Source organism: Petromyzon marinus, unplaced genomic scaffold (genome assembly GCF_048934315.1).
Source record: "Petromyzon marinus isolate PM22_M1 ecotype Great Lakes invasive population unplaced genomic scaffold, UKy_Petmar_22M1.pri1.0 PM_G_Scaffold_19, whole genome shotgun sequence".
NCBI classification, from domain to species: Eukaryota; Metazoa; Chordata; class Hyperoartia; order Petromyzontiformes; family Petromyzontidae; genus Petromyzon; species Petromyzon marinus.
The window spans coordinates 478,203-505,921 of record NW_027422750.1 but is presented as its reverse complement, the minus strand read 5'-3'; the positions used below and the strand labels follow the sequence as shown (position 1 = coordinate 505,921).

At 48.5% G+C, this 27,719-nt stretch overlaps 2 protein-coding genes across 11 annotated transcripts; both read left to right on the top strand.

Moving 5' to 3' along the window:
- LOC142912089 (uncharacterized) lies at positions 1–13,338 on the top strand. 10 transcript variants are annotated; one of them, XM_076060396.1, is made up of 7 exons: positions 1–90; positions 2,268–2,507; positions 7,283–7,798; positions 8,933–9,057; positions 9,975–10,035; positions 10,162–10,213; positions 12,659–13,338. In XM_076060396.1, the coding sequence occupies exons 2-7, from the start codon at positions 2,348–2,350 to the stop codon at positions 12,723–12,725; spliced, it is 981 nt and encodes a 326-aa protein (XP_075916511.1). In that variant the 5' UTR covers positions 1–90; positions 2,268–2,347; the 3' UTR covers positions 12,726–13,338. The 10 variants fall into 10 exon arrangements, with proteins under 10 accessions (XP_075916511.1, XP_075916509.1, XP_075916505.1 ...); XM_076060394.1 differs by having other exon boundaries at positions 10,162–10,236; XM_076060390.1 differs by having other exon boundaries at positions 8,933–9,124; positions 10,162–10,236.
- LOC142912122 (hydroxylysine kinase-like) lies at positions 12,803–27,719 on the top strand. The gene is made up of 6 exons (XM_076060440.1): positions 12,803–12,893; positions 16,375–16,472; positions 18,987–19,314; positions 22,305–22,447; positions 26,079–26,259; positions 27,406–27,719. Exons 1-6 carry the CDS (start codon positions 12,833–12,835, stop codon positions 27,717–27,719), a joined length of 1,125 nt encoding a protein of 374 aa, XP_075916555.1. The 5' UTR covers positions 12,803–12,832.

The following is a 27,719-nucleotide window of genomic DNA, read 5'->3' as shown; positions in this document are numbered from 1 at the left end:
CGCTCGTGGGAGGGAAGTGACGTCATACTACTTCCTGCTGTAGCGAGGTAACAGGAAGCTGCCGTGTGCACGCTTGCACTGAAATCCGAGGTGAGAAATTATCATCGTTGTGGTGGTGGTGGTCGTTGTGGTGGTGGTTGTTGTTGTTGTTTACCAAGGTAGAGCCTCGCTCTCTCGTAGGGATGTCAGTTGAGTAGCAGCGAGCATGGGAATCGGTGTCCAGGTTGGAACTTTACAACGCGGGGCCTAGCCACGCGGGGCCTTGCCTCCTGCCCTCGCCTGATCGCGTTTGCTTCAATTATCTCGCTTAGTTGAGCAATCTTTGTAAGAAAGTAATCTACCAGGCTATGCGTTTATTGTGTGTTGATCGACTCTCTGTGTTGCATTGCATTACATTTCCAAGTTTTACTCAGTTTCTTTGATTAAGTGAGCTTTTGATTTAAAGCTTTCTTGACTGCAGGGATTCATGTTCTTGGTTCTTTCGGTAAAGTCACCACCACGTAGAAAATAATAAAAATATAAAACAATAAAATTATCACGACGTTTCGACTGCAACACAAGCAATCATCGTCAGGTGTGAAAAACCATCAGCAAGAACATTTTCTTGCTGTGGTTTTCACGCTGTGGTTTTCACACCTGATGATGATTGCTTCTTGTGTTGCAGTCGAAACGTCGTGAGAATTTTATTGTTTTATATTTTTATTATATTATTGTTTCCCTTCTACGTGGTGGTGACTTTACCGAAAGAACCAAGAATATAAGTGTGCTTTCTCTCTCTCTCTCTGCGTGTCCTCGTGTTATTATTATTTCCTGCAGTCACCAAAGTTCCAAATCTCTCATTGACACAAGGCCGTAATTATAATATATAATATGTTATAATAATTATAATATATATTGGTGGGGGACATATCCCCCCACAATAATCAAATATGCTCAAAATGTCCCCCCAATATATTGCTATAAAAATATTTTTTTTAATAATAATTGCTATGCTATGTTAATAAAAACAACAATTTCGCTAAACCTTGGCCACAAAACCAGGACTTGTCTTCATATAACAATGCGTAGATTTGTGTTTATATGATTGCGTTGTACTTTATGAATCCCTAATCTCTGCCATTACATACTATGAAACAAGAAAAGTTAAAAAAGAAACAACACAGAGCAATGTAATACAATACAATATACATTATTGTATCAAATAATACAAATTCCATCCCATGTGTTAGCGAAATTTTTCAATATTTTAGGAAATGTCAGGAAATTAGTTTTAAAATTTAGATTTTTTCTTTCTGGGGGGGGACCCCAGACCCCCTGGTAGATTTGGTCTCCCCCAATCTTGACTCCATGGCTACGGCCTTGTTATTCTGTCTCTCACTGTTCAAATAAACCTACCGTTAACATTATAGACTGATCATTTCTTTGTCAGTGGGCAAACGTACAAAATCAGCTGGGGATCAAATACTTTTTTCCCTCACTGTATGTGTGTATCTCTCTCTGTGTGTCTCTGTGTTATATCTGTCTCTGTCTGTGTGTCTCTCTTTCAAATTGAGCAACCTTTGGAAGAACGTGATCAACCAGGTGGGGTGTTGACTGTTATGTTGGCCGACTCTCTGTGTTGTATTGCATTACATTTCTAAGTTAACTAGGTTTGTTTTCTCTTGCATTTGTACCTGATGATGATTGCTTGTGTTGCAATTGAAATGTCGCATGCTATGTGCACACAGCGTTGGTGTACGGTGCTTTTTGTGGAATATTTTGCTGTTTTTCCCTGGATTTTCTGTTTGCACAGTCACACAAAGTCACTTCAAGATGTTTTCTTGTTCATGTTTTAGTTTTTTTTTGTTGCGGTTGCACCCGATTCAAGAGCCGAATGGCTCACAGGGCTATACCAAATAACTGAACTATGACCTATCCCCCCCCTCCCCAAGCCTGTTAGCCACGCCCCATCACCCCCCCCACCACGTCACTCCCCCCCCACACCCTCCTCCCCAAGGCTGTTAGCCACGCCCCATCACCCTCCCCCACACACGTCACCCCCCTCCCCTAGCCTTGTTAGCCACGCCCCATCACCCTCCCCCCCACACACGTCACTCTCCCCTCCACACCCTCCTCCCCAAGCCTTGTTAGCCACGCCCCGTCACCCTCCCCCACACACACGTCAGCCCCCACCCCACCCTCCCAAGGCTGTTAGCCACGCCCTGTCACCCTCCCCCCCACACACACGTCACTCCCCCACCTCACCCCCCCCTCCCCGTGTCTGCTAGCGAGCCACGTGACAGGCAACGAGGAGACAGAGCGAGGCCTCGTGGCGAGGCTCACTGAGGAGGAGGATTTGACGAGGACGATGATGGCGGAGCTGCGGGGATCGTCGTCGTTGTTGGTGCCCGTGGGGCTCTGTGTCGCGTGCTGTGTCGGTCTCGTCGCCTGTGCCGGTGTAGAGACCGACGCCACGGGTACAGCAGCAGCAGCAGGAGCAGCAGCAGGAGCAACAGCAGCAGGAGGAGGTGAGTGATATTTTTGTAATTTATGTATTCTCACAATAAGGAAAGGCGGTGTCTATTTGTGTCATCCCTTCACGTGAAGTCCTCGTCACAACAGCAACGTTTTGAGGCATAAGCAATTATAAAATAACATTTAGACTTAAAGCTTTCGTGACTGTGCAAGGATTCATCTTCTCGGTTGTTTCGGTAAAGTCACCACGTAGAAGGGAAACAATAAAATAATAAAACAATAAAACAAAATTCTCGCCTATTATGTTTTTATTATTTTATTATTTCCCTTCTACGTGGTGACTTAACCGAAAGAACCAAGTATAATAAAACTCTTACCACATAGGATCACAAAGTGGCGTCACACACAGAGTTACTCGTTAGCTCATCAAGTTGTGTTATGGGTGGGGGAGGGGCGTCAATGCGTTGATTGGTAATCGATGCTTGTCAATGCGTTGATTGGTAATCGATGTGTGTCAATGCGTTGATTGGTAATCGATGCTTGTCAATGCGTTGATTGGTAATCGATGCTTGCCAATGCGTTGATTGGTAATCGATGCTTGTCAATGCGTTGATTGGTAATCGATGTGTGTCAGTGTGTTGATTGGTAATCGATGTGTGTCAGTGCGTTGATTGGTAATCGATGTGTGTCAATGCGTTGATTGGTAATCGATGTGTGTCAATGCGTTGATTGGTAATCGATGTGTGTCTGCGTTGATTGGTAATCGATGTGTGTCAATGCATTGATTGGTAATCGATGTGTGTCAGTGCGTTGATTGGTAATCGATGTGTGTCAGTGCGTTGATTGGTAATCGATGTGTGTCAATGTGTTGATTGGTAATCGATGTGTGTCAGTGCGTTGATTGGTAATCGATGTGTGTCAATGTGTTGATTGGTAATCGATGTGTGTCAGTGCGTTGATTGCTAATCGATGTGTGTCAGTGCGTTGATTGGTAATCGATGTGTGTCAGTGCGTTGATTGGTAATCGATGTGTGTCAGTGCGTTGATTGGTAATCGATGTGTGTTAGTGCGTTGATTGGTAATCGATGTGTGTCAGTGCGTTGATTGGTAATCGATGTGTGTCAGTGCGTTGATTGGTAATCGATGTGTGCCAGTGCGTTGATTGGTAATCGATGTGTGTCAATGCGTTGATTGGTAATCGATGTGTGTCAGTGCGTTGATTGGTAATCGATGTGTGTCAATGCGTTGATTGGTAATCGATGTGTGTCAGTGCGTTGATTGGTAATCGATGTGTGTCAATGCGTTGATTGGTAATCGATGTGTGTCAGTGCGTTGATTGGTAATCGATGTGTGTCAGTGCGTTGATTGGTAATCGATGTGTGTCAATGCGTTGATTGGTAATCGATGTGTGTCAGTGCGTTGATTGGTAATCGATGTGTGTCAATGCGTTGATTGGTAATCGATGTGTGTCAGTGCGTTGATTGGTAATCGATGTGTGTCAGTGCGTTGATTGGTAATCGATGTGTGTCAATGTGTTGATTGGTAATCGATGTGTGTCAGTGCGTTGATTGGTAATCGATGTGTGTCAATGCGTTGATTGGTAATCGATGTGTGTCAGTGCGTTGATTGGTAATCGATGTGTGTCAATGCGTTGATTGGTAATCGATGTGTGTCAGTGCGTTGATTGGTAATCGATGTGTGTCAGTGCGTTGATTGGTAATCGATGTGTGTCAATGCGTTGATTGGTAATCGATGTGTGTCAGTGCGTTGATTGGTAATCGATGTGTGTCAATGCGTTGATTGGTAATCGATGTGTGTCAGTGCGTTGATTGGTAATCGATGTGTGTCAGTGCGTTGATTGGTAATCGATGTGTGTCAATGTGTTGATTGGTAATCGATGTGTGTCAGTGCGTTGATTGGTAATCGATGTGTGTCAGTGCGTTGATTGGTAATCGATGTGTGTCAGTGCGTTGATTGGTAATCGATGTGTGTCAATGCGTTGATTGGTAATCGATGTGTGTCAGTGCGTTGATTGGTAATCGATGTGTGTCAATGCGTTGATTGGTAATCGATGTGTGTCAATGCGTTGATTGGTAATCGATGTGTGTCAGTGCGTTGATTGGTAATCGATGTGTGTCAATGCGTTGATTGGTAATCGATGTGTGTCAGTGCGTTGATTGGTAATCGATGTGTGTCAGTGCGTTGATTGGTAATCGATGTGTGTCAGTGCGTTGATTGGTAATCGATGTGTGTCAGTGCGTTGATTGGTAATCGATGTGTGTCAATGTGTTGATTGGTAATCGATGTGTGTCAGTGCGTTGATTGGTAATCGATGTGTGTCAGTGCGTTGATTGGTAATCGATGTGTGTCAGTGCGTTGATTGGTAATCGATGTGTGTCAATGCGTTGATTGGCAATCGATGTGTGTTAGTGCGTTGATTGGTAATCGATGTGTGTCAGTGCGTTGATTGGTAATCGATGTGTGTCAATGCGTTGATTGGTAATCGATGTGTGTCAGTGCGTTGATTGGTAATCGATGTGTGTCAGTGCGTTGATTGGTAATCGATGTGTGTCAATGTGTTGATTGGTAATCGATGTGTGTCAGTGCGTTGATTGGTAATCGATGTGTGTCAGTGCGTTGATTGGTAATCGATGTGTGTCAATGCGTTGATTGGTAATCGATGTGTGTCAGTGCGTTGATTGGTAATCGATGTGTGTCAATGCGTTGATTGGTAATCGATGTGTGTCAATGCGTTGATTGGTAATCGATGTGTGTCAGTGCGTTGATTGGTAATCGATGTGTGTCAATGCGTTGATTGGTAATCGATGTGTGTCAGTGCATTGATTGGTAATCGATGTGTGTCAATGTGTTGATTGGTAATCGATGTGTGTCAGTGCGTTGATTGGTAATCAATGTGTGTCAGTGCGTTGATTGGTAATCGATGTGTGTCAGTGCGTTGATTGGTGATCGATGTGTGTCAATGCGTTGATTGGTAATCGATGTGTGTCAATGCGTTGATTGGTAATCGATGTGTGTCAATGCGTTGATTGGTAATCGATGTGTGCCAGTGCGTTGATTGGTAATCGATGTGTGTCAGTGCGTTGATTGGTAATCGATGTGTGTCAATGCGTTGATTGGTAATCGATGTGTGTCAGTGCGTTGATTGGTAATCGATGTGTGTCAGTGCGTTGATTGGTAATCGATGTGTGTCAGTGCGTTGATTGGTAATCGATGTGTGTCAATGCGTTGATTGGTAATCGATGTGTGTCAATGCGTTGATTGGTAATCGATGTGTGTCAGTGCGTTGATTGGTAATCGATGTGTGTCAATGCGTTGATTGGTAATCGATGTGTGTCAGTGCGTTGATTGGTAATCGATGTGTGTCAATGTGTTGATTGGTAATCGATGTGTGTCAGTGCGTTGATTGGTAATCGATGTGTGTCAGTGCGTTGATTGGTAATCGATGTGTGTCAGTGCGTTGATTGGTGATCGATGTGTGTCAATGCGTTGATTGGTAATCGATGTGTGTCAATGCGTTGATTGGTAATCGATGTGTGTCAATGATTCGTCTGTGGGGGTGTGGGGGGGATGTGTGTGTGTGTGGGGGTGTGTGTGTGTGGGGGATGTGTGTGTGTGTGGGGGGGTGTGTGTGGGGAGGGGATGTGTGTGTGTGTGGGGATGTGTGTGTGTGTGGGGGATGGGATGTGTGTGGGGGTGTGTGTGTGTGGGGGATGTGTGTGTGTGTGTGGGGGGATGTGTGTGTGGGGGGATGCGTGTGTGTGTGGGGAGGGGATGTGTGTGTGTGTGGGGAGGATGTGTGTGTGTGTGGGGGATGTGTGTGTGTGTGTGTGGGGGGAGGGGATGTGTGTGTGGGGAGGGGATGTGTGTGTGGGGAGGGGATGTGTGTGTGTGGGGGGGATGTGTGTGTGTGTGGGGGGAGGGGACGTGTGTGTGTGTGGGGAGGGGATGTGTGTGTGTGTGGGGGGAGGGGATGTGTGTGTGTGTGGGGGGAGGATGTGTGTGTGTGGGGGGATGTGTGTGTGGGGAGGATGTGGTGTGTGTGGGGGGAGGGGAGAGAGATCCATTGTCATTGTTACAGGACCCAATTATTATTGTGTGGTGACGTGCCCTGTTGATTGTTGATTGTGTCTGTGTAGTTAACTGCAGGGCACACGGCCTCTGTGGGACTGTTAGAGGGATGTGGATGTCACGGCTACCCTGCCAGCTGAATGTATTTTGTGTCATTCACGGTACTTCACAGATAACCGGAAGGTTTTAATGATGATGGAATTTTACTTGGAATTTTCATTGAGCTTTCAAGGAGCTTTTTTCACCACTAATTTATTAACGTCCCTAACGAGAGTTGTATTTTGTTGTTGGTTGTTGTTGTTGTTGTTCACCACGCCTACGGTGGTGTTAATGTGTTTTTGTTTTCACATCGTTGGAATTGTAAAGCTCCCGGTTTTGCTCTTTGTTAGGTCGTGGGGAGTCCAATCGCGGTGCTAATTGAATGTTCGCAGTCACTAATTCAAGGCGTCTCCTTAACAACAACAACAAAGTTGAGCACCACCCTCCCCCCCAGACCTGCAAGTTAGTCATTGTTAGTCATTGAAGTTAGTCATTGAGGTCATTAAAGTTAGTCATTGACTAACTTGCAGGTCTGGGGGGTCAGCCATTGACTAACTTGAATTTTTCACCCCCTGGGTCATTCTCATCGTTTTCACAAGTTCCGGTGGTTTCTGATGTTTCTCTCAATTACCACGACTCACGGTGACCCCCCCACCCCCCCACTCCGTCACCTCCACCGCAATCCCAACCCGACCCACAGCCCCCTCCGCGCCCCCACAGAACATCACGTGCGTGGCCCTCAACTCCAGCAGCCTGCTGGTCAGCTGGGAGCCGCCACCCGCTCACGGCCAGCAAGACGGCGGCGGCGGCGGCGTCACGGGGTACACGGTGGCCTACAGGGAGCTGCCCAGCCAAGGCGTGGCGCACGCAGCAGACGCAGACGACGGCTCGGGGGATGGGGACGACGACGACGACGAAGAAGAAGGGGACGATGACCAAGGGGATGACGATGACCAAGGGGACCACCAAGGGGACCACCAAGGGGACTACGACCAAGGGGACCACCACCAAGGGGACGAGGAAGGGGACGGCTCGGGAAGGCGGCCGAGCCGGGGGGGCGGCTGGCGCCGGACGCCGCGTCAGCCCGCGTACCGGAGGAGCGTGGCGCTGCACGGGCTGACCAGGTGGGCCCCCTACGAGGTGACGGTGCGGGCCTACACGGGGGCCAGCCCGGGGCCCTCGTCGCCGCCCGTCCAGGCTCGCACGCGCGACGATGGTACGTCAGGGGGGGGGGCGCCGTGTTCCCGGCCGGCCGCACCGTAGCCGTGCCGGCCGCGCCGTAGCCGTGCCGGCCGCGCCGATGCTCCGACGTGGCTCCCGAGTGTTTTCCCTCCTGATCTTGGCGTCTTCGCAGCTAACGGTCACGTCTGGCCCGAGTCCTTCCCTGTCGGCTTGCTGCACCGCTCCTCTCTCTCGTGTCATGCCAAATGATAATTGACGCGGCTCTGGGATGAACACCCACGCCAACTTGGGCCGTGAAATCATTTTCGTCTCCATCTGGTTAATTTTCCCCGTCTGCATTTTTAGCAGTCGCCCTTTGCTTGAGTGCCCCCCCTTCCCCCCCCCCGCGTGCCGCCCAAAGTTCCCACCGCGGAGCTCCGCAAGGGGTCGTGGACTGCACGCCCATCAACCATTTTAGTGTCCGTCCCTTGGGGTGCACGGCTGAGACCAGGCCACTTTAGGTTGGAATGGGCTCCTGGGTGTACACCCACCGCCGGAGTGGAAGAATGGCAGGCACATCTTACAGATGACTAGCCGATGGTCATTGTCCAGATCGGCTCCACGGCAGGTTCTGGTCTCAAGGGCACGGGCTCACATCCGCTGTTGCATCCACTACGTTGTCCGGCAGATGGTTCTTGCTTGGACTCGGCATCCATCCGTGATGTTGTGCGGATGCGCCGATGCCGGAACAGCGTGTTGGTAATTACAAGCCCATGGGCTGCACAAAAATCTAGCGGCCTCCTGCCGTTGTTATTGAGCTGATCTGGCCCACGCCTTCCAATCACTCCAGACCAGGTGCCTCGCGCATTGAAGTCGCCCAACGGGATGACTCTATCCCGAGTGGCCACTTTTGCTAGCACCTGTGACAGGAGGTCATAAAAGCCATAGACAGACACAGATACACAAAGACATAGACACAGACAGACACAGAATTGATGAAGACCAAATCCTCCTCCTCACGAACTTCATCCAACAACACCGCTCAGCTATGCAATCTGTCTGTGTTTGTCTGTCTGTGTCTCGCTGTCTGTATCTGTCTCACTTTTTCTCTCTGTTTCCCCGTGTCTCTACGTCTCCCCATTTCTACCCGTGTCTCCCCGTATCTCCCCGTGCCTCCCCAATCTCGTAGCCACCACCACCACTACCACCTCCCGCTCCTTCCCACCCTCGTCCGGGGTGTCTACGGGAGACAAGGCGACGCTCCCCTCCAGCGGCAGTAGCAGCGCCTCCATCAGCTTCCTGTCGGTCATAACGGTGCTGGCGATCCTCCCCTTCCTGATGTGCACCGTGTGGGGCAGAGGGAGCGCCGGCAAGCGTCCCGGTGAGCGGCGGTGGCGTTGCGGTGGCTACGGAGATGTTGACTGCCTCGCTTCGTGCTTGGGAGGTCGTGGGTTGGATCCAGACTCTGACGACGCCTGCTGCTGCCGCTGTTTATTTAAAGTTTGCGGTGTCTCTCATGATCATCATCACAATGGCTGAGATGTTGACGACAGGAGTCCGTGGGTTACATCCCCGCCCCTGACACCTATATATTTGGAGTTTGCGGTGTCTCCCTCATCATCATCATCACGGTGGCTATGAGATGTTAACTACCTCGCCTGGTACGCAGGAGGTCATGGGTTCTATCCCGACCCTGACACTTCCTGCGTTTACGCGTTCAGAGCCATTTGGCTGCTGCTCTTTATTTGCCACCCGATGACGACGATGATGACGATGACGATGATGACGACGATGACGATGACGATGACGACGAGGAAAATGACGATGATGACGACGATGATGACGATGATGACGATGATGACGACGGTGATGATGACGACAATGACGACGATGATGACAACGATGACGATGATGATGACGACGACGATGATGATGTCGTCAACGATGATAACGACGACGATGACGACGACGACAATAAGCCACTGAGTTCAGCTGTCACTTGTGATAGCCGGCGTAGCTTCTACTAAACAAGTCACGTAGTAGCACAGTGGGGGGCTTACCCGGTAAGATACACAAACAAGGTATTGGTGTTTGTATCTATATACTTGTTATAGATTTGTTAACCGTTGCTCTACTTTGCACGTGCCAACGGCGGCGCATGTGTTTGTGTTCGTGTTCGCGTGTTCCATTTGTCGCAACGTTCCGCGTAGATTTTTCTCGTTCCCCAGCAGACGAGCGAGGAGGAAACGCCCCGAGCCTGGTCCCCGAGAAGGATACCGTCTCTGATTGCAGGTAGCCACCGCCAACACAGCTGCCGCCACCGTGGTGGAACAGAAACAATCTGAATTTTAAGACCTCGTCCCACCCCCCCCCCCCCCCCCCCCCCCCCCCCCCCCGGTTGACACCGCCGGATGAAAGCCACTCCCCAAGTGGTCGCCACACCACGCGGGGCGACGCGACACAGCGCTCCGTACGTACACGCTCACGCGCTAGGTACGTACGTATCACTCTCACGCTAGGTTAGTACGTATCATTCTCACGCTAGGTAAGTACGTATCACTCTCACGCTAGGTAAGTACGTATCACTCTCACGCTAGGTTAGTACGTATCACTCTCGCGCTAGGTTAGTACGTATCACTCTCACGCTAGGTTAGTACGTATCACTCTCACGCTAGGTTAGTACGTATCACTCTCACGCTAGGTACGTACGTATCACTCTCACGCTAGGTTAGCACGTATCACTCTCACGCTAGGTTAGCACATATCATTCTCACGCTAGGTTAGTACGTATCACTCTCACGCTAGGTTAGTACGTATCACTCTCACACTAGGTACGTACGTATCACTCTCACGCTAGGTTAGCACGTATCATTCTCACGCTAGGTAAGTACGTATCACTCTCACGCTAGGTTAGCATGTATCATTCTCACGCTAGGTTAGTACGTATCACTCTCACGCTAGGTACGTACGTATCACTCTCGCGCTAGGTTAGTACGTATCACCCTCACACTAGGTTAGTGCGTATCACTCTCACGCTAGGTTAGTACGTATCACCCTCACGCTAGGTTAGCACGTATCACTCTTACGCTAGGTTAGCACGTATCACTCTCACGCTAGGTTAGCACGTATCACTCTCACGCTAGGTTAGCACGTATCATTCTCACGCTAGGTGCGTACATATCATTCTCACGCTAGGTTAGTACGTATCACCCTCACACTAGGTTAGTACGTATCATTCTCACGCTAGGTTAGTACCTATCACTCTTACGCTAGGTTAGTACGTATCACCCTCACGCTAGGTTAGTGCGTATCATTCTCACGCTAGGTTAGTACGTATCACTCTCACGCTAGGTTAGTGCGTATCATTCTCACGCTAGGTTAGTATGTATCATTCTCACGCTAGGTACGTACGTATCACTCTCACGCTAGGTACGTACGTGTCACTCTCACGCTACGTTACTATGTACACGCTCACGCGCTAGGTACGTATGTATCACTCTCACGCTAGGTTAGCACATATCATTCTCACGCTAGGTAAGTACGTATCACTCTCACGCTAGGTTAGTACGTATCACTCTCACGCTAGGTTAGTACGTATCACTCTCACGCGCTAGGTACGTATGTATCACTCTCATGCTAAGTTAGTACGTATCACTCTCACACTAGGATAGTACCTATCACTCTCACACTAGGTTAGTACGTATCACTCTCACGCTAGGTTAGTACCTATCACTCTCACGCTAGGTTAGTACGTATCACTCTCACGCTAGGTACGTACGTATCACTCTCACGCGCTAGGTACGTACGTATCACTCTCACGCTAGGTTAGCACGTATCATTCTCACGCTAGGTAAGTACGTATCACTCTCACGCTAGGTTAGTACGTATCACTCTCACGCTAGGTTAGTACGTATCACTCTCACGCGCTAGGTACGTACGTATCACTCTCACGCTAGGTTAGTACGTATCACTCTCACGCTAGGTTAGTACGTATCACTCTCACACTAGGTTAGTACGTATCACTCTCACGCTAGGTACGTAAATATCACTCTCACACTAGGTACGTACGTATCACTCTCACGCTAGGTTAGTACGTATCACTCTCACGCTAGGTACGTACGTATCACTCTCACGCTAGGTACGTACGTATCACTCTCACGCTAGGTTTGTACGTATCACCCTCACGCTAGGTGCGTACGTATCATTCTCACGCTAGGTTAGTATGTATCATTCTCACGCGCTAGGTACGTACGTACACACTCACGCGCTAGGTAAGTACGTATCATTCTCACGCTAGGTACGTACGTATCACTCTCACGCTAGGTTAGTACGTATCACTCTCACGCTAGGTTAGTACGTATCACCCTCACCCTAGGTTAGTGCGTATCACCCTCACGCTAAGTTAGTACGTATCATTCTCACGCTAGGTTAGTACGTATCATTCTCACGCTAGGTACGTACGTATCACTCTCACGCTAGGTTAGCATGTATCATTCTCACGCTAGGTTAGTACATATCACTCTCACGCTAGGTACTTACGTATCAGTCTCACGCTAGGTTAGTACGTATCATTCTCACGCTAGGTTAGTACATATCACTCTCACGCTAGGTACGTACGTATCACTCTCACGCTAGGTTAGTACATATCACTCTCACGCTAGGTACGTACGTATCACTCTCACGCTAGGTTAGTACATATCACTCTCACGCTAGGTACGTACGTATCACTCTCACGCTAGGTACATACGTATCACTCTCACGCTAGGTTAGTACTTATCACTCTCACGCTAGGTACGTACGTATCACTCTCACGCTAGGTACATACGTATCACTCTCACGCTAGGTTAGTACTTCTTATCACTCTCACGCTAGGTACGTACGTATCACCCTCGCCTACTTTCTCCGCTCCCTCCAGCGGCTACGGGAGCAACGTGCTGGCCGGTGACGGCGGAGACGGCAGCGACACCGTGGAGATGATGTAGCTGCACGTGGAGGTGGAGGAGGTGGTGGAGGTGGTGGAGGTGGAGGAGGTGGTGGAGGTGGTGGAGGTGTAAGGGGAGGAGGAGGCTGACGGTGACAAGCCCTGCCGATGGTTCTCTCCCGGCCTTCATTGGTGCACTGGCTACTGACACCGAGCCCCCAGCAGCCTAGTGAGGCTGTACGCGGCACGGGGAATCTTTGTGTTTGTGTGTGCAGCGTTTGCAAGTCCGCCACTGGAGTGTGGTATTGTTTTTGTTATTATCCTCACGTTGATTAAAAGTAATTTCCCCCCCCCCCCCGACTTGATTTTCAAGCTGTAAATCGTGGGGGGGGTGGCGCTCGCATCGTTCCCGGAACGATGCGAGCGTCGACAGGAAAGCGTCGTCCGTTCGACTCGCCCTTCCCCCCCCCCCGCGTCGCGGTTCTGTTTGACGTCGCTCCCGTGTCCCAGGGTTGGTTGTGGGTCACGTGGTCTGTCGTGGCCTCCTCCTCTCTCCCTGCCTGCCTGCCCTCAGAGTGAGGGCACTTGGCGGCTGTTTTGTTTGCTGGAGACATTGTAGTGGTGGTGGCGATGGTGATGGTGGTGATAATAAAGGTGCCAGGTTCAACACTCAACTGGGCTGGAACTCCTCTTAGCAGGAGGACACGTGATGTTGTTCGCGACACCGTTTTGCAAGTCGTGCACGAGACTCGAACAAGAAACTAAACCACGTTTTATTTTTACCGGGTAAGGCCCCCCATTGAGATGCTGCGTAGCTCTCTCAGAACGGCCCTGACCTGGCCATTACAAATTAGAGCTCTACCAGTTAGATTTATCATCATCATCACGTGGACATTTACAGCAGTTGCCAAATACTCAAACTCACGTTTCTCAAATGTGGAAGGGGAAATCCGGAAGGACCTGGAAACAAAATCCACACCCTGGCCTGGGTCCTCGTCCGCGTGTTGGTGACTGCTTCTCCCGAACGTAGATCGTCGATCTTCAGATGACGAGAGTCAACGCAGAGCCCCGGTCCCTGGTGGGGAGCCCGGTTTACCGGCTCCTGGCCCGTGGCTAAGGCCCCGCCCTCGGCCACGACCACCGTCGAGAACGCCTCCTGGGCTTTCTCGACCCTTCCCGTGGGATCTCGCCCCCTGGCACGTGACCTACCCCCTAGCCCAATTCAGAGCGAATCCAAAAAGCTACGATCTGTTGTTTGCTGGCTGAATGCCTCCCTTCAATCGTGGCTACGGTGGCAAAAAGCCACCGAGCTTTTTCTGCCCGTGAGCTGTGATCTTACCGCCCCGTCTGCGTTCATCGGTTATCGCCCCCTTATCGCCGTGCCGCCCTGGCCAAACTCAACAGGACACCTCCACGGTAATATATTGTCCTGAGAGGCGTTACGGTCGTCCTGAAGCCAACTCTACCAGAGCGAGAGAGAGAGAGAGGAGGCAGTGTGCGTAGAGTTGTGGTGGGCCCCCGAAAGTTCACCGTGACAAGTCAGGGGCCCCGATGCTGATGGGAAGATCGCCAGTTGGGGTAGACACGTGGCTGCGCCTCACCACGCGATTCCCGCGCACGTGACCTCTTGACCCGCACGACCGAATTCCGCATTCCTAAGGCTACGCGAGCACCCCGCACCCTTCCCGTGCGCTTACAAGAACAGAACCCACACCCCCCAGTAGCCCCCCCCAGCCTTAACAGCGTGTTAGGGCAAATACTAATAGGAGTCCACTGGAGACAGAGCCGGGTTAAGATTGTGTAAGCCCCCTGGGCTACAGGTACTGTGAGGCCCCCTGATAAAAATGTTCAAAAGGAAAACATTTTTATTTAAAGCTTTCGTGACTGCAGTAATTAATATTCTTAGCTCTTTCGGTAAAGTCACGTTGAAGGGAAACAATACATTTTTTTATTGTTTTATATATTTTTTATTATTTTATTGTTTCCCTTCAACGTGACTTTATATATTTATTATTTTATTGTTTCCCTTCAACGTGACTATATATTATTTTATTGTTTCCCTTCAACGTGACTTTATATATATTTTATTATTTTATTGTTTCCCTTCAACGTGACTTTACCGAAAGAGCTAAGAATAAGGAAAACAAAGTTAAAGAAAAATAAAATGTATATTTTTTGTTACAAGGCTAACGACGAATAAAATTCAGCATGCGCAACTGAAATCACTTTTCACTTCGCCTCTGGAGGCGCTTCAGCTGGACGAGGCCCCTGGGCTGCAGCCCCTGAAGCCCCCCGCCCCCACGCCCGAATCCGGCCCCGATGTTGGATGTTGGTGGATGAGTGAGCGAGTGAGGGAGAGTGTGAGAGAGAGAGGGGAGTGTGAGTGAGGACGAGTGAGTGATGTACGCGCATCGGTTCATCCGGCGGTTGTTTATTTTAGCGTTTCGGCGGTAAATGTGCGATCGGGGCGACAAGCTCGTACGCGCGGAACGTTGCAAATCACGCGGCTGTGGAAACTTTAGCTGACGTGGAAATAAGTCGATAATCCTTCGACGCGCCCGCGCGCACAAAACCAGAGCGCCGCGCAAATTCGAGAATGGTGTTGAAACCGCGTCAACGATTGGGGAAAAACAATAAATCTCGAGGCTCACTCAAACAACAAATATTAAGGAACGCGACCCTAAATAACAAACCGCGGGGCGGCGTGGCGCGCTCGCGAGTCCCGACGTACCGCGGCGACGGTGCCGAAGCAGACGAGCAAAAAAATTCTAGATTTGAAGATTTAGTGACCGCGAGGATCCACACACTCTTTGGTTCTATTCGGTAAAGTCACGCAGGTAAAAACAATAAAAAATCACGACGTTTCGGCCACAACACAAGCGGCCTTCATCAGGTGACTTATTGTCCCGTTGTCTGTTAAAAGCTCTAACAGGTGAAAACCCTCCCCGTAGAGGCTATCAATTCTAGATTTGAAGCTTTCGTGACTGCGAGGATCCACGCTCTTTGGTTCTATTCGGTAAAGTCACGCGGGTAAAAAAATAAAACAAAAATCACGACGTTTCGGCCACAGCACAAGCGGGCGTCAAAGGTCTCGCCACGGAGCCCACGCCACTGGGTGACGGGCCAAGTAGCTCGGGGAACGAGCGGCGAGGGTCGTCGAGCGTTCCGGCAAACTCGTAGCCACCTACCCGGCGGGTAACGGGGGCGGTTCCGTGTACACAACGCGTGTGCACATGGCATCGTGACGTGTACACAACGTGTGCACGTGGCATCATGACGTGTACACAACGTGTGCACGTGGCATCATGACGTGTACACGTGGCGTCGTGACGCGTACACGTGGCGTCGTGATGTGTACACGTGGCGTCGTGACGTGTGCACGTGGCGTCGTGACGTGTGCACGTGGCGTCGTGACGCGTACACAACGCTCACCACGGGAGCTGTGCACTTTGAAATGATCGTCTGACGTTGAAAACTAATTCACTTACAACTGATTTAAAGCTTTCGTGACTGCAGTAATTCATATTCTTAGCTCTTTCGGTAAAGTCACGTTGAAAGGAAACAATAAAATAATAAAATATTATTGTTTTATATATTTTATTATTTTATTGTTTTCCTTCAACGTGACTTTACTGAAAGAGCTAAGAATATAATATTACTTAGAACTGTTTTTGTCCTTCCCCCCCCCCCGCTCCCACATCTCCGACTAGCGCACGGTTGGCATCGTGCTCACGCGCACCTACGTGTACGCACCTGGCCGAGTCGGTGGGACGCCCTTCACCAAACACACACACTGCTGCATTCCGAGGTGGGTTGACCGCCGCTCCCCCCTCCCTCCCCGCGCTGTCACGCGCCACGCGGGGAGGAGCCGCGTGCCGCGGCGGTCTCCGCCAGCATGGCCTGCAGCAGGCCGATGTAGCGAACGGTCGCGCGCAGTGTCGCCGCCCGCGACGGCCGGAGGCGGTCCGGCGGCAGCAGGCGACGCAGGAGCAGGAACGCGCGGTTCAGGTTTCGCACCTGAGGGGACGGACACGCAGACGGACGGATGCGTCAGTGCCCGGGATGGACGCCGCTTGGCCCTTGAGCGACGGTGCTCGAGGGCCAAGCGGCGTCGAAGGCGATTGACGATCCGGTGAATCGCCGATTCGCTTCTGGTCGCTCGCTGGCGGTCAGTCGCCCTCCCTACCGCTCTTCTCTCGCCACCAGCACGGGATTTTTGTTCCCGTGAATTTAACTCGTTCCGCCACCCGTGGGCGAGGACTCGGTTCGACCAGACTTCAACCGTCTCGCGTCACCCCGTGCCGCGTTCCAACAACCGCACGGCAGGCCACGATAACGCGAAGTCATAGGAATAGGTTTTACCCTTTTAACTGGCACAAAAACTGACACCTTTATTCAAGGCATCATGTTTGCAATAACCACAACACAAGGAGTCAAAATGCAAACAAAAGAGACAACTCTGATAATAATATGCACTGTCCTTGAATTTGATTGGTCCACACCCGAGACGGCTTTTCTTAGAGCCTAGTCTCCACTGGTGTTGGACCAGATGACACACAGGACACAGACACAGAGAGACACACGCTGTACACACACAGACACAGCTATTTCAATTAGCCATTTCAATGCTAAATTATATGCGAATTCCTTTGTCAAGGCGCTTTGTGTTTTTCTTCTCACACAGCTTAAAGGTCGTGATCTAAGCGTGGCTTCTCTCACTCCAGCGCTGTCCTCCAGACAGTCTCGTCCCTTCACCTGATGAAGGCCGCTTGTGTTGTGGCCGAAACGTCGTGATTTTTTGTTATTTTATTTTCACCTACGTGATTTTACCCAATAGAACCAAAGAGTATATTTTATACTTTTTGCATTGTTTACAGTCTGGAAGCTACCCACATGGCAAATTTAAAGTTGTTGCATGTCGGGAAGTATGCTAAACATTTCGAACAGACACACATAATCACAAATTTCCCTTTTATATATACAGACGAAGGGGTGGGTGACAGCACCACGCCCGGCCGCCTTTGTGTCCCCAGTGGCGATGTTCACACACCACAGCAATTACTCGTTTTAGGCTGAGTCGATCTAGGGGAGGCCCAGAAGCGGTTGAAATAATCGTCACCGGTGGTGGCAGTGAGCGGGAATTGAACTCGGGTTGCCGGGTTCGTAGCGCAGTGCGCTAACCACTACACTAATTCGTTACGCTTCCACATGCGTGGATCACGTGACAGCTCACTTGCCGTGCAAAAAAATGCATTATTGAGCTCCCCCCCCCCCTCCTCCCCCCAGAAAAAACACAAAAGTGTATTTTAATAATTTTTGCGTGGTGTACAGTCTGGAAAGTACCCACATGGCAAATTTCAAGTTTGTTGCATGTCGGGAAGTACGCTAAACATTTTGAACAGACACACATAATCACAACTTTGCCTTTTACATATGTATGGAGATAATTTCGGCCAGGGCTGCCCTGTGTCAGCGACTCTGAAAAATCTGCTGACACCCGGCACACCACGTCCAGTGTGTACCTTTCGCTATCGCCGTGGCTACCGGGGCTGTGCTGCCCACTCCACTCCGCACCAGCGACCCGGAAAATATTCAGTGACAGATTAAGCCCTGATTATTATTCACACAATTACACATCCAGTGGAATTTGAACACGTGATTTCGTGCTTACGGGACAAGGTGTTTACTCGGTGGGCCATAGCTGCAGCTCCCCAATGCTGCATAAACCCATGGTTCTTGTTATAATTCCAGTTACAGTAATGCTACTTTATCAGGCACTGGCTGTATTTCCACTGAAATACACAAGGAGAATTCTCTGTTATTACGAATCTTATATCTGACATGTTTAAGTGGTGCTTTTCTGTTCGGTGAAATGTGTTGCTATTAAATGTGATGCGAGCAAAGAGACGTGTTTATTGATCGCTGATCGATCGATTGACTTCATGGCCGAGCGGTAGCGCGTTGCAGATGTTTGTGGTACGAGTCCCACGACCGCCCCGGTTAACGCTGTGGGTGTATGAACTGTAAATATTGCGCACTGTCTGCTTCACAGTCGGATGCTAAAGATCTCGGAGATGTAATTTAAATAAGTAGTATGCCACGTGTGTCGGCACAACTCTGTAAATGCGACAACTACTGTGGGCTGTCCGTGAAGCGTAGCGCCTCCAGGGTGTAGCCTCGTGTGTACGCTGAGCTTGTTTCGCACCGTACGTAGCCAACCGTGCTCATCGGAGGCGCCTCGCGCTGCACGAATGGAGCGAACGCCAACGTGCACTTGCAAAACCCAAAAACTTTTCGATTGCCCTCGTTTTGTCCGTTGAAGACGATGCAAGTTGCGCCGCAGGACGATGGCCACGAGCACGAGAAGCCGTGCATCAGCGAGTCCCGCGCGGCGAAGCTGGTGGAGCGCCTCTACGGGGTGAGCGTGGCGGGGGTGAGCCCGCTGGCGAGCTACGTCGACCAGAACTACCACGTGCTGGCGCGCGACGGTCGCCAGTTCGTGCTCAAGGTCACCAACACGCGGGACAGCCAGCGGCCGCAGATGCTCGAGGTGCAGATGGCTATGATGAGGTTCCTGCGGGAGATGGGCTTCCCCATGCAGGAGGTGGTGGACAACGTCAGCGGGAAGATCATGTCGCTCGAGAGCATCGGTGAGCTGCGCCTGTGTGGGTCCCGGGAGCAGAGACATTGGAGAAGAGATGTACATAATACTAAATCTTGTTCTATTTGATGTGCTTGTCCATCTCTCTTTGTCTCCCCCTACATGCTAAGGCCTCGGCACAGAGACCCTATCTCTCTGTGCTCCGTACGTTGTGTCTCTCTTTGTGTCTGTGTGTGAACTCCCTCCACTTAGGTGTCTGTATATATATCTGCGGTTCTGTGTTTCCTCTCTCTCTCTTAAATTTAGCTCTTCTATGCCTGATGATTGCTTGCGTTGCAATCGAAACGTCGTATGCTATTATGTAATTTTATTATTTCTTATTTCTACGTGACTTTACCGAAAAAACCAAAGAGTAATTCCTGCAGTCACGAAAGCGACAAATCAAGTTTAATAGATGTACAGTGCAGTACAATTGATTTTGCTGCAACTGAACTCTGGCCCCCACAACATAGCACCACGCAGCAGCCTGTGATGCCTGTTTAATGCACGATTGTCACCCATAGAAGCCCTAATCCAGGCTCAACCTGCTAAGCTTTCAGATCTTATGATAGGGCACATTCCAGGTGATTTAGTCATAGGCTGATAGTAATCATACGAACACAGCATTGGTTTATACTTGCAAAGACAACGATCAATATCCGAGCATGAGGCGGTGGTATGATACTGGGTCGCACTCCACTGACGATAAGTGATGTAAAAGGATCATACTTTTTAGTTTTTGTGAGGTTGGTGGATGTAACGCACTGCTTGTTGGTACTGGCCCAAGGTCCACATTGTGATATTTTGTAAATTCTTCATGTATATAAAAAAACAATGTTTGGTGCGTGGGATGAAACTGGAATGACTGCTCACAGCAAAGCCACACGGACGAGACGATAACATCTGTGGTGAGAGATCAGAAGCACACTTGCTGTTTTCTCATCTACTGACCTGCAGGTTGGTAGATATAATGTTCGTACAGTTCACCGACGCCGCCATTCGCCAACTGCACAGTGTGTTCTACCTCCCCACACCTCCGATGAGCACGGTTGGCTACGTACGTATGGTGCGAAAGAATTTCAACATACTTACGAAACCTAAATCGTAATTTTGGTTTCTGCTTATCTTCCCACGAGACCCTGAGAAGCAAACGTCAAACTCTTTGCATCGAGTTCCGGATTGGCTGACAAGGGGAACACGTCAAACCAAAACCATGTATTACATGAACAAGCATAGACGGGAAAGATATGTCACAAGCGATATATTGTAGAGATATGAGAGAGATTTATTCATGATAAAGGTTTTTGGGTGAGATCGCGTTATTTATAAATGTGTCATAACCCTCCACCACCCGACACAGCCAAACAGTAAAAAAATGTGTCACATTGACAACAGACAAAATAGTTCACTACTTTAGCCCACCGGTGTGATGAAGAGTGAATCCACAACATTTACAATATTTGAATACGACGTTTCGCTGGTAATTACATCCAGCATCATCGGGCAATTCGCCAGAATGGTGAAGCCCTCACTTGCTCCCGGTCTTAAATAGAGCAGCAGGGTGATGTCATCATTCAACTCATTCAGAGAGAGATTTAATCAGAAATATGATATTTATATGGAAGAGATAGGAGAAAGATCTATCCGCAAGAGGAGAGATTTAGAGAAATGCAAACATGTCGATACAGAGCTTATCTCTCCCCCACACCCACTCCGACCTCCTGCATCGCATCACTTCTATTAATATTATTATTGTAATCATCATCGTTACACTTGTTTTCACAGCAGAGCCTCACTGAGTATCGGGAGGGTCTTGTCAAACTTTTCAGTTGGGGGGCGGGCGTGGGGGCGACGGTTGTCGTGTGTAATTTCAAGTGAGTATTGCTGACTGAGACATGTACTTAATTAGTTCTTGTAAGGCGTGGCGGGATAGTTGTCCTGTAGACCAGAATGAATTAATTTTGGTGGTTCGGGCTTGGCCCACAGGCTGTAATTGGGACAACACTGGGCTGCTAAACATTTGTAAAGCAAAGTGCTTCATAGCTCATCGGATTCCTCCAGTAAAAGTACATATTCTGATTATAATGCCTGGGCTAGCAGCGCTCCTTTAAACCCAGGCTCGGGGTTCATCGCGTGAGCTGACATCACCGCCCAACGCCGTGTTTGGAATGCGAAGATCACGGAAAGCCGCTGACCCTTATATTTACGTGATGGAACGAGCGATAAAAGTCGCCTCCTGATGCAGATGGGCCCCCATTCACCCTGCTCCTAAGTAATTTGCTCAAGCTGAACCCAGGGAATTCAGCTAGACTCGTGTGCTGACGTATCCATTCTGGCCCGAACCTGGGCGAATTGCCCCCGGTTCCGGTCAGCGTGCGCTAAGGCACGAGGGTTGCGTGCCACGTTGCAACTTTGGCGCCTTACGCATGGGTGTGGCGAGGTATTATTCCTCTCAAATGCTTTATTTAGCTATAGCGGTTTAGACAACAAGGCCATATAGGAATGCGAATTTCGGAATGCGTTCGTGTTATTAATTTCTGCGTTAATAGTACCGTGAAAGAAAGTCATGAGAAAAAAATCACTCCAATTTACTATTTTTTGGGGGGGGGGGGGAACAGAAATACTCGATTCAAGTTGCTTGAGAGATTGGCGTTTTAAAGACTACACGAATTTTATGTGCGTTATATATCGGACTTGGCACGTTTATTATTGTTATTAACCATTTAATGCTGAGCAGCAAATTGTCACTTAATTTCCTAAAAAAAGAATAGTAGCCTTGGCTATCAGTAGAGCAATTCATAAGAGACCCTGTGTAGTATAGCACGTGGGTAATGAACACAGGGCGCAAAGTGGTGAGTTGACACTTTGGCCAGACCTTGGAGGTTCCGATATCAGTTTCCGAACAGCTTTTTATGTTCCAGCAAAAGGAAGTGACGGTGAGATTTCACTAACCGTGGTGACCTCTTGACCTCGGTGGCGACTCCTGCTGTGAATTCTCAGACTGCGGCGAAGGAGAGAAGGAGTTCAACGTGCGGCTGCTCACGTACCTGCCCGGCGTGCCGCTGTCCAGGGTGCTGGCGGATGGCAGCCTGTACTACCAGGTGGGCAAGCTGGCAGCGAGCATCCACCAAGCCCTGCAGCAGGTACGAGCGCACGAGGGCCTCTTGACAGGTGACGTGAGACTGCAGGGATTCATATTCTTGTTGCTTTCGGTAAAGTCACCACGTAGAAGGGAAACAATAAAATAATAAAAAATATAAAACAATAAAATTCTCACGACGTTTCGACTGCAACACAAGCAATCGTCATCAGGTGTGATAACCACAACAAGGAAATTTGAAAAAAAATCTATTGCTGTGGTTTTCACACCTGATGATGATTGCTTGTGTTGCAGTCGAAACGTCGTGAAAATTCTATTGTTTTATATTTTTATTATTTTATTGTTTCCCTTCTACGTGACTTTACCAAAAGAAACAAGAATATGAGAATATTCGCCAAAGTAAAAAGCCAAAAAAGAAATCTCGCAAATTACTTCATTGGGAAATGCGGAGCGATAGTTTCCCCAACCCCTTACTGCGACAATCTTAAAAAAAAAAACTCTTGAGTCTCGGCGAGCCTTTTCTCTCGGTAAGCAAGTGTAATGTGACGTAACGAGCCCACTCGCTCGGAACGTACGCAGCTGTTCATAATTAGCAACGTGAGAGTCCTTCCAAGTGATCGAATGGCTGGTTTTCAAGCGGCGTATTTTTGGTTTAACATGTAGGCTTTCGCGACCAATATTATTCATAATAAAGGTTTTTGGGTTAGATCGCGTTTATTTATAAATGTGTCGTAACCCTCCACCACCCGACACGGCCAATCAGCAAAAAAAGTGTCACGTTGACAAAAAGACAAATAATTCACTACTTTAGCCCACCGGTGTGTTGAAGAGTGAATCCACATTTACAGTTTGAGTACGACGTTTCACTGGTAATTACATCCAGCATCATCGGGCAGTTCGCCAGAATGGTAAAGCCCTCGCTTGCTCCCGGTTTTATATAGAGCAGCAGGGTGACGTCATCACTTAACTCATATCAGGTTCAGTGATTAGAGGCGGAGGGGGGGGGTATTGTAATTATATAATCGATTAGTAATCAGTCATTGGTTATGATTAGTAATGAGTTGTAGATTATTAATTCTTTAAATCAAAATGTAATGTGTATTATTTAATAATATGCTTCCAGGCTGCACTAAGCCTGTAGCTGCCAGAGCGATTAAAGTTATTCTTGTTCCTCTCAATTTCAATGGATTCTCTAATTAGTCTTTGCCAGTAATAATTAGTTTTACACACCACTGCAACATTGTCAAAATCAATTGAGTGTCCTTGTTGACAAGCATGTTCTGCCACTGCCGACAGTTGTGTTTGAGATAATTTAATATTTCTCTGATGTTCTTTTAGTCTTACGCTGATGTTACGTCCCGTCTGTCCAATGTAGCAGCTGCCACATAAACAATTAATCCGATATACACCTTCTGTTGATAATTTAGGTAATGCGTCTTTAGTCCCAGATACTAGTTTTTTTTATTTACTGTAATGTTTTGCTTTTGCAAAACACGGGCTAATTTGTCAGTTACTCCTGAGATATATGGAATTTTTATTGTTTTAACAATCTGGTCGCTTTCAGCAGTATTGCTTTGCGATCGTGATTTGGCATTCAGTGCTCTGTTAATTTGAGCATTATTGTAGCCATTCTGTCGTAGTGCGTCTTTAACATGTTTAATCTCTCTCACTAGACTCTCACCATCTGACACTGTTTTAGCCCGATGTATAAAATAACACAGCGTTTACATAAATCAAATGCACACTGATGCCTATCTGAATGCAGAATCACATCATCATCCAGCTCAGATAAGATGCTTATACATCGGGCTAAAACAGTGTCAGATGGTGAGAGTCTAGTGAGAGAGATTAAACACGTTAAAGACGCACTAAGACAGAATGGCTACAATAATGATCAAATTAACAGAGCACTAAATGCCAAATCACGATCGCAAAGCAATACTGCTGAAAGCGACCAGATTGTTAAAACAATAAAAATTCCATATATCTCAGGAGTAACTGACAAATTAGCCCGTGTTTTGCAAAAGCAAAACATTACAGTAAGATTTGGTACAGTACACAAAATTCAAAAACTAGTATCTTGCACTAAAGACGCATTACCTAACTATCAACAGAAGGTGTATATCGGATTAATTGTTTATGTGGCAGCTGCTACATTGGGCAGACGGGACGTAACATCAGCGTAAGACTAAAAGAACATCAGAGAAATATTAAATTATCTCAAACAACTGTCGGCAGTGGCAGAACATGCTTGTCAACAAGGACACTCAATTGATTTTGACAATGTTGCAGTGGTGTGTAAAACTAATTATTACTGGCAAAGACTAATTAGAGAATCCATTGAAATTGAGAGGAACAAGAATAACTTTAATCGCTCTGACAGCTACAGGCTTAGTGCGGCCTGGAAGCGTATTATTAAATAATACACATTACATTTTGATTTAAAGAATTACTAATCTACAACTCATTACTAATCATAACCAATGACTGATTACTAATCGATTATATAATTACAATACCCCCTCCCCTCCGCCTCTAATCACTGCACCTGATATGAGTTAAGTTATGACGTCACCCTGCTGCTCTATATAAAACCGGGAGCAAGCGAGGGCTTTACCATTCTGGCGAATTGCCCGATGATGCTGGATGTATTTACCAGCGAAACGTCGTACTCAAACTGTAAATGTGGATTCACTCTTCAACACACCGGTGGGCTAAAGTAGTGAATTATTTGTCTTTTTGTCAACGTGACACTTTTTTTTGCTGATTGGCCGTGTCGGGTGGTGGAGGGTTACGACACATTTATAAATAAACGCGATCTAACCCAAAAACCTTTATTATGAACAACGTATTTTTGTTGTTTCCCCCCCCAAATTTTATTCCAAGCGTCGGGCTGGAGCGGTGGCGCAGTTGTGCGCACACTGCGCTACGAACCCGGCCACCTGAGTTTTATTTCCGGCCACGGCTAACATTCGTGGCAAGTGATATCTGAACCAGTCCTGCCCCCCCCCCACCCCCCCTTGTCCTCTATCCTTCACCAACCTACACTGACCAGTTTGGCGAAGTATGGTCAAACACCCTACATGACCAACGCTGAATACGGCAGTGCCTTGATAAGGGCTGTATGAGTTGTGCTAATTGGTGCCATGTCATGAGATGGAAAAAAACATCTCATTCTGTGCATCACCTCTGGTTAGAGAATGGCCCACAGAAGGTGATCTCACAAAACTACTTCTCAGATCCATTCAAGTGTCCTGTTATTCACAAATACCAATCAAACATTTGCCAGCTGCACGCAGGACTTGGGCAGCCCCACCCTCAGCTGCATAATAAGTCTAGATTTTTAGCTTTCGTGACTGCAAGGATTCATACTCTTTAGTTTTTTCGGTAAAGTCACGTAGGTAAAACTATAAAATGATAGAATGAAAAAAAATGTAGTTGTTTTTTCATTTATTCTTTTATTTTATAGTTTTACCTACGTGACTTTACCGAAAAAAACCGAAGAGAAAATAATAAGTCAAGGAGAACATCTTTTCTGAAACGAAGACTATCCTTTGCTAGCTTGACGTTTTGCTGCCTTTAACTTACATGTGTACTCAACTGGCCAATGCGATGTTAATCTCGTATTGCATTTTTTGTCATCTTACCACCTTCGTTTTTAAACATCTGCATAGTTTGAGCACCCGTTCCTGCACTCCCTGCAACGAGACGATTTCATCTGGAACCTGTCAAACACCCACCTGCTCGAGCCCTACCTCTTCACTCTGGACGGCGACCCCAACCAGGGTCTGGTCAGGGAGGTCATCGCCAAGTTCCGCGAGGAGATCCAACCCAACCTGCACAAGTTTACCAGATGTACGCTCGCCTCGCAGCTTCACCCGGGACGTAGCTCCATGCCTCAGGGGGCGAGGGGCGCTTCAGGCCACCGACGAGGCCTTGAAGCCACGACGGGTGCCGCGTACGTGTGTACGTTGGACTTCTTTTGCACCGTACGTAGCCAACCGTGCTAATCGGAGGTGCGGGGAAAGGACAACAAACTAAACACAAAAAATAAGTTCAAAAATAAATTAGTGTTCAATCTAGGTTTAAAAGTACATAGCTCCAGTGCCTTCCTAATATCGGAAAGAAGAGCTTTTCAGACGGCCGCAGAAGTGCATCTGAAAGCGCGCGATGCGGTGACCGTCTTTGTTTGTTCGATGGTTAGCCAAAAGCCGCTGCGAGGATCACCCGAATTCGCGTGATGGTTTATGCTACTTGACGAGATCAGCAAGGTATTGTGATTCATTTGTGGCAAGCATTTTCTTTGCAATGTGCTTCACGTGATTACTTTTACCCAGCATACACAGATGCATTACAAGGCATGCATGTAATGGGGGACACTCGCACAGACACTGATCACAGGTGAAATCAAATGACAGGGTTATTACATTCAGACGCTACTGTATATAAATCATAATTGTAATTTCTACCAAATCATTTTTCAATGGATGCTAAATTGTGTTCAACAGTTTTTGTTACACATATACTCATAATAATAATGTACAGCCCTTTGTCAATGCACTATCTGGACGAAGGCATTCCCAGGCTGTGTAGGGTCATGGGGGTTGTTTTGCCACCTTCACCATGCTGGTCGGTGAGGAGGTAGGTAGGATCCCAGGACTGGTTCAGATATCAGTGATGTTCTCCATGGCCGGGAATCAAGGGCTCGTGATGTGGTGTGCAAACCACTACACACCGCTCCCTATCTCGCCCCCGTGCAGGGTTGTACGACGCTGGTGGGTTATTGTAATACTGTGCCTTTGAAGGCAGGAGAAGTCGGTGATTCACTGAGACTCTGCGGGGGCCGTTCTTAGACCCGCACACGCGGCATGCGCAACACCAATCGTGCGGCCGGAATAAAAACGGCACGGGCACGAACGATGACGACGGCGACGAGGGGAGGACGGTCAACAATAAAAGACAACGGACGAAATCAAATTCGACGTTTCCCCCTCGCCGCAGGCATAATCCACGGTGACTTCAATGACGACAACATCCTGGTGCAGGAGGTGGCCGCGGGAAGCGAGCAGCAGCAGCAGCAGGGGCCCAAGTCGGCGGAGGGAGCGCCGCGGCACCGCGTCTCCGGCATTGTGGACCTCAACTCGATGATGTTCGGCTACCACGTGTACGACCTGGCCATGGCCATCATGTACATGATGGTGGAGAGCGGAGAGGCGATGGAGGCCGGGGGTCACGTCCTGGCCGGCTACGAGAGCGTGCAGGCCCTCACCGAGGACGAGAGGAGGGCCGTTTACTTCCTGGTGGCATGCAGGTGA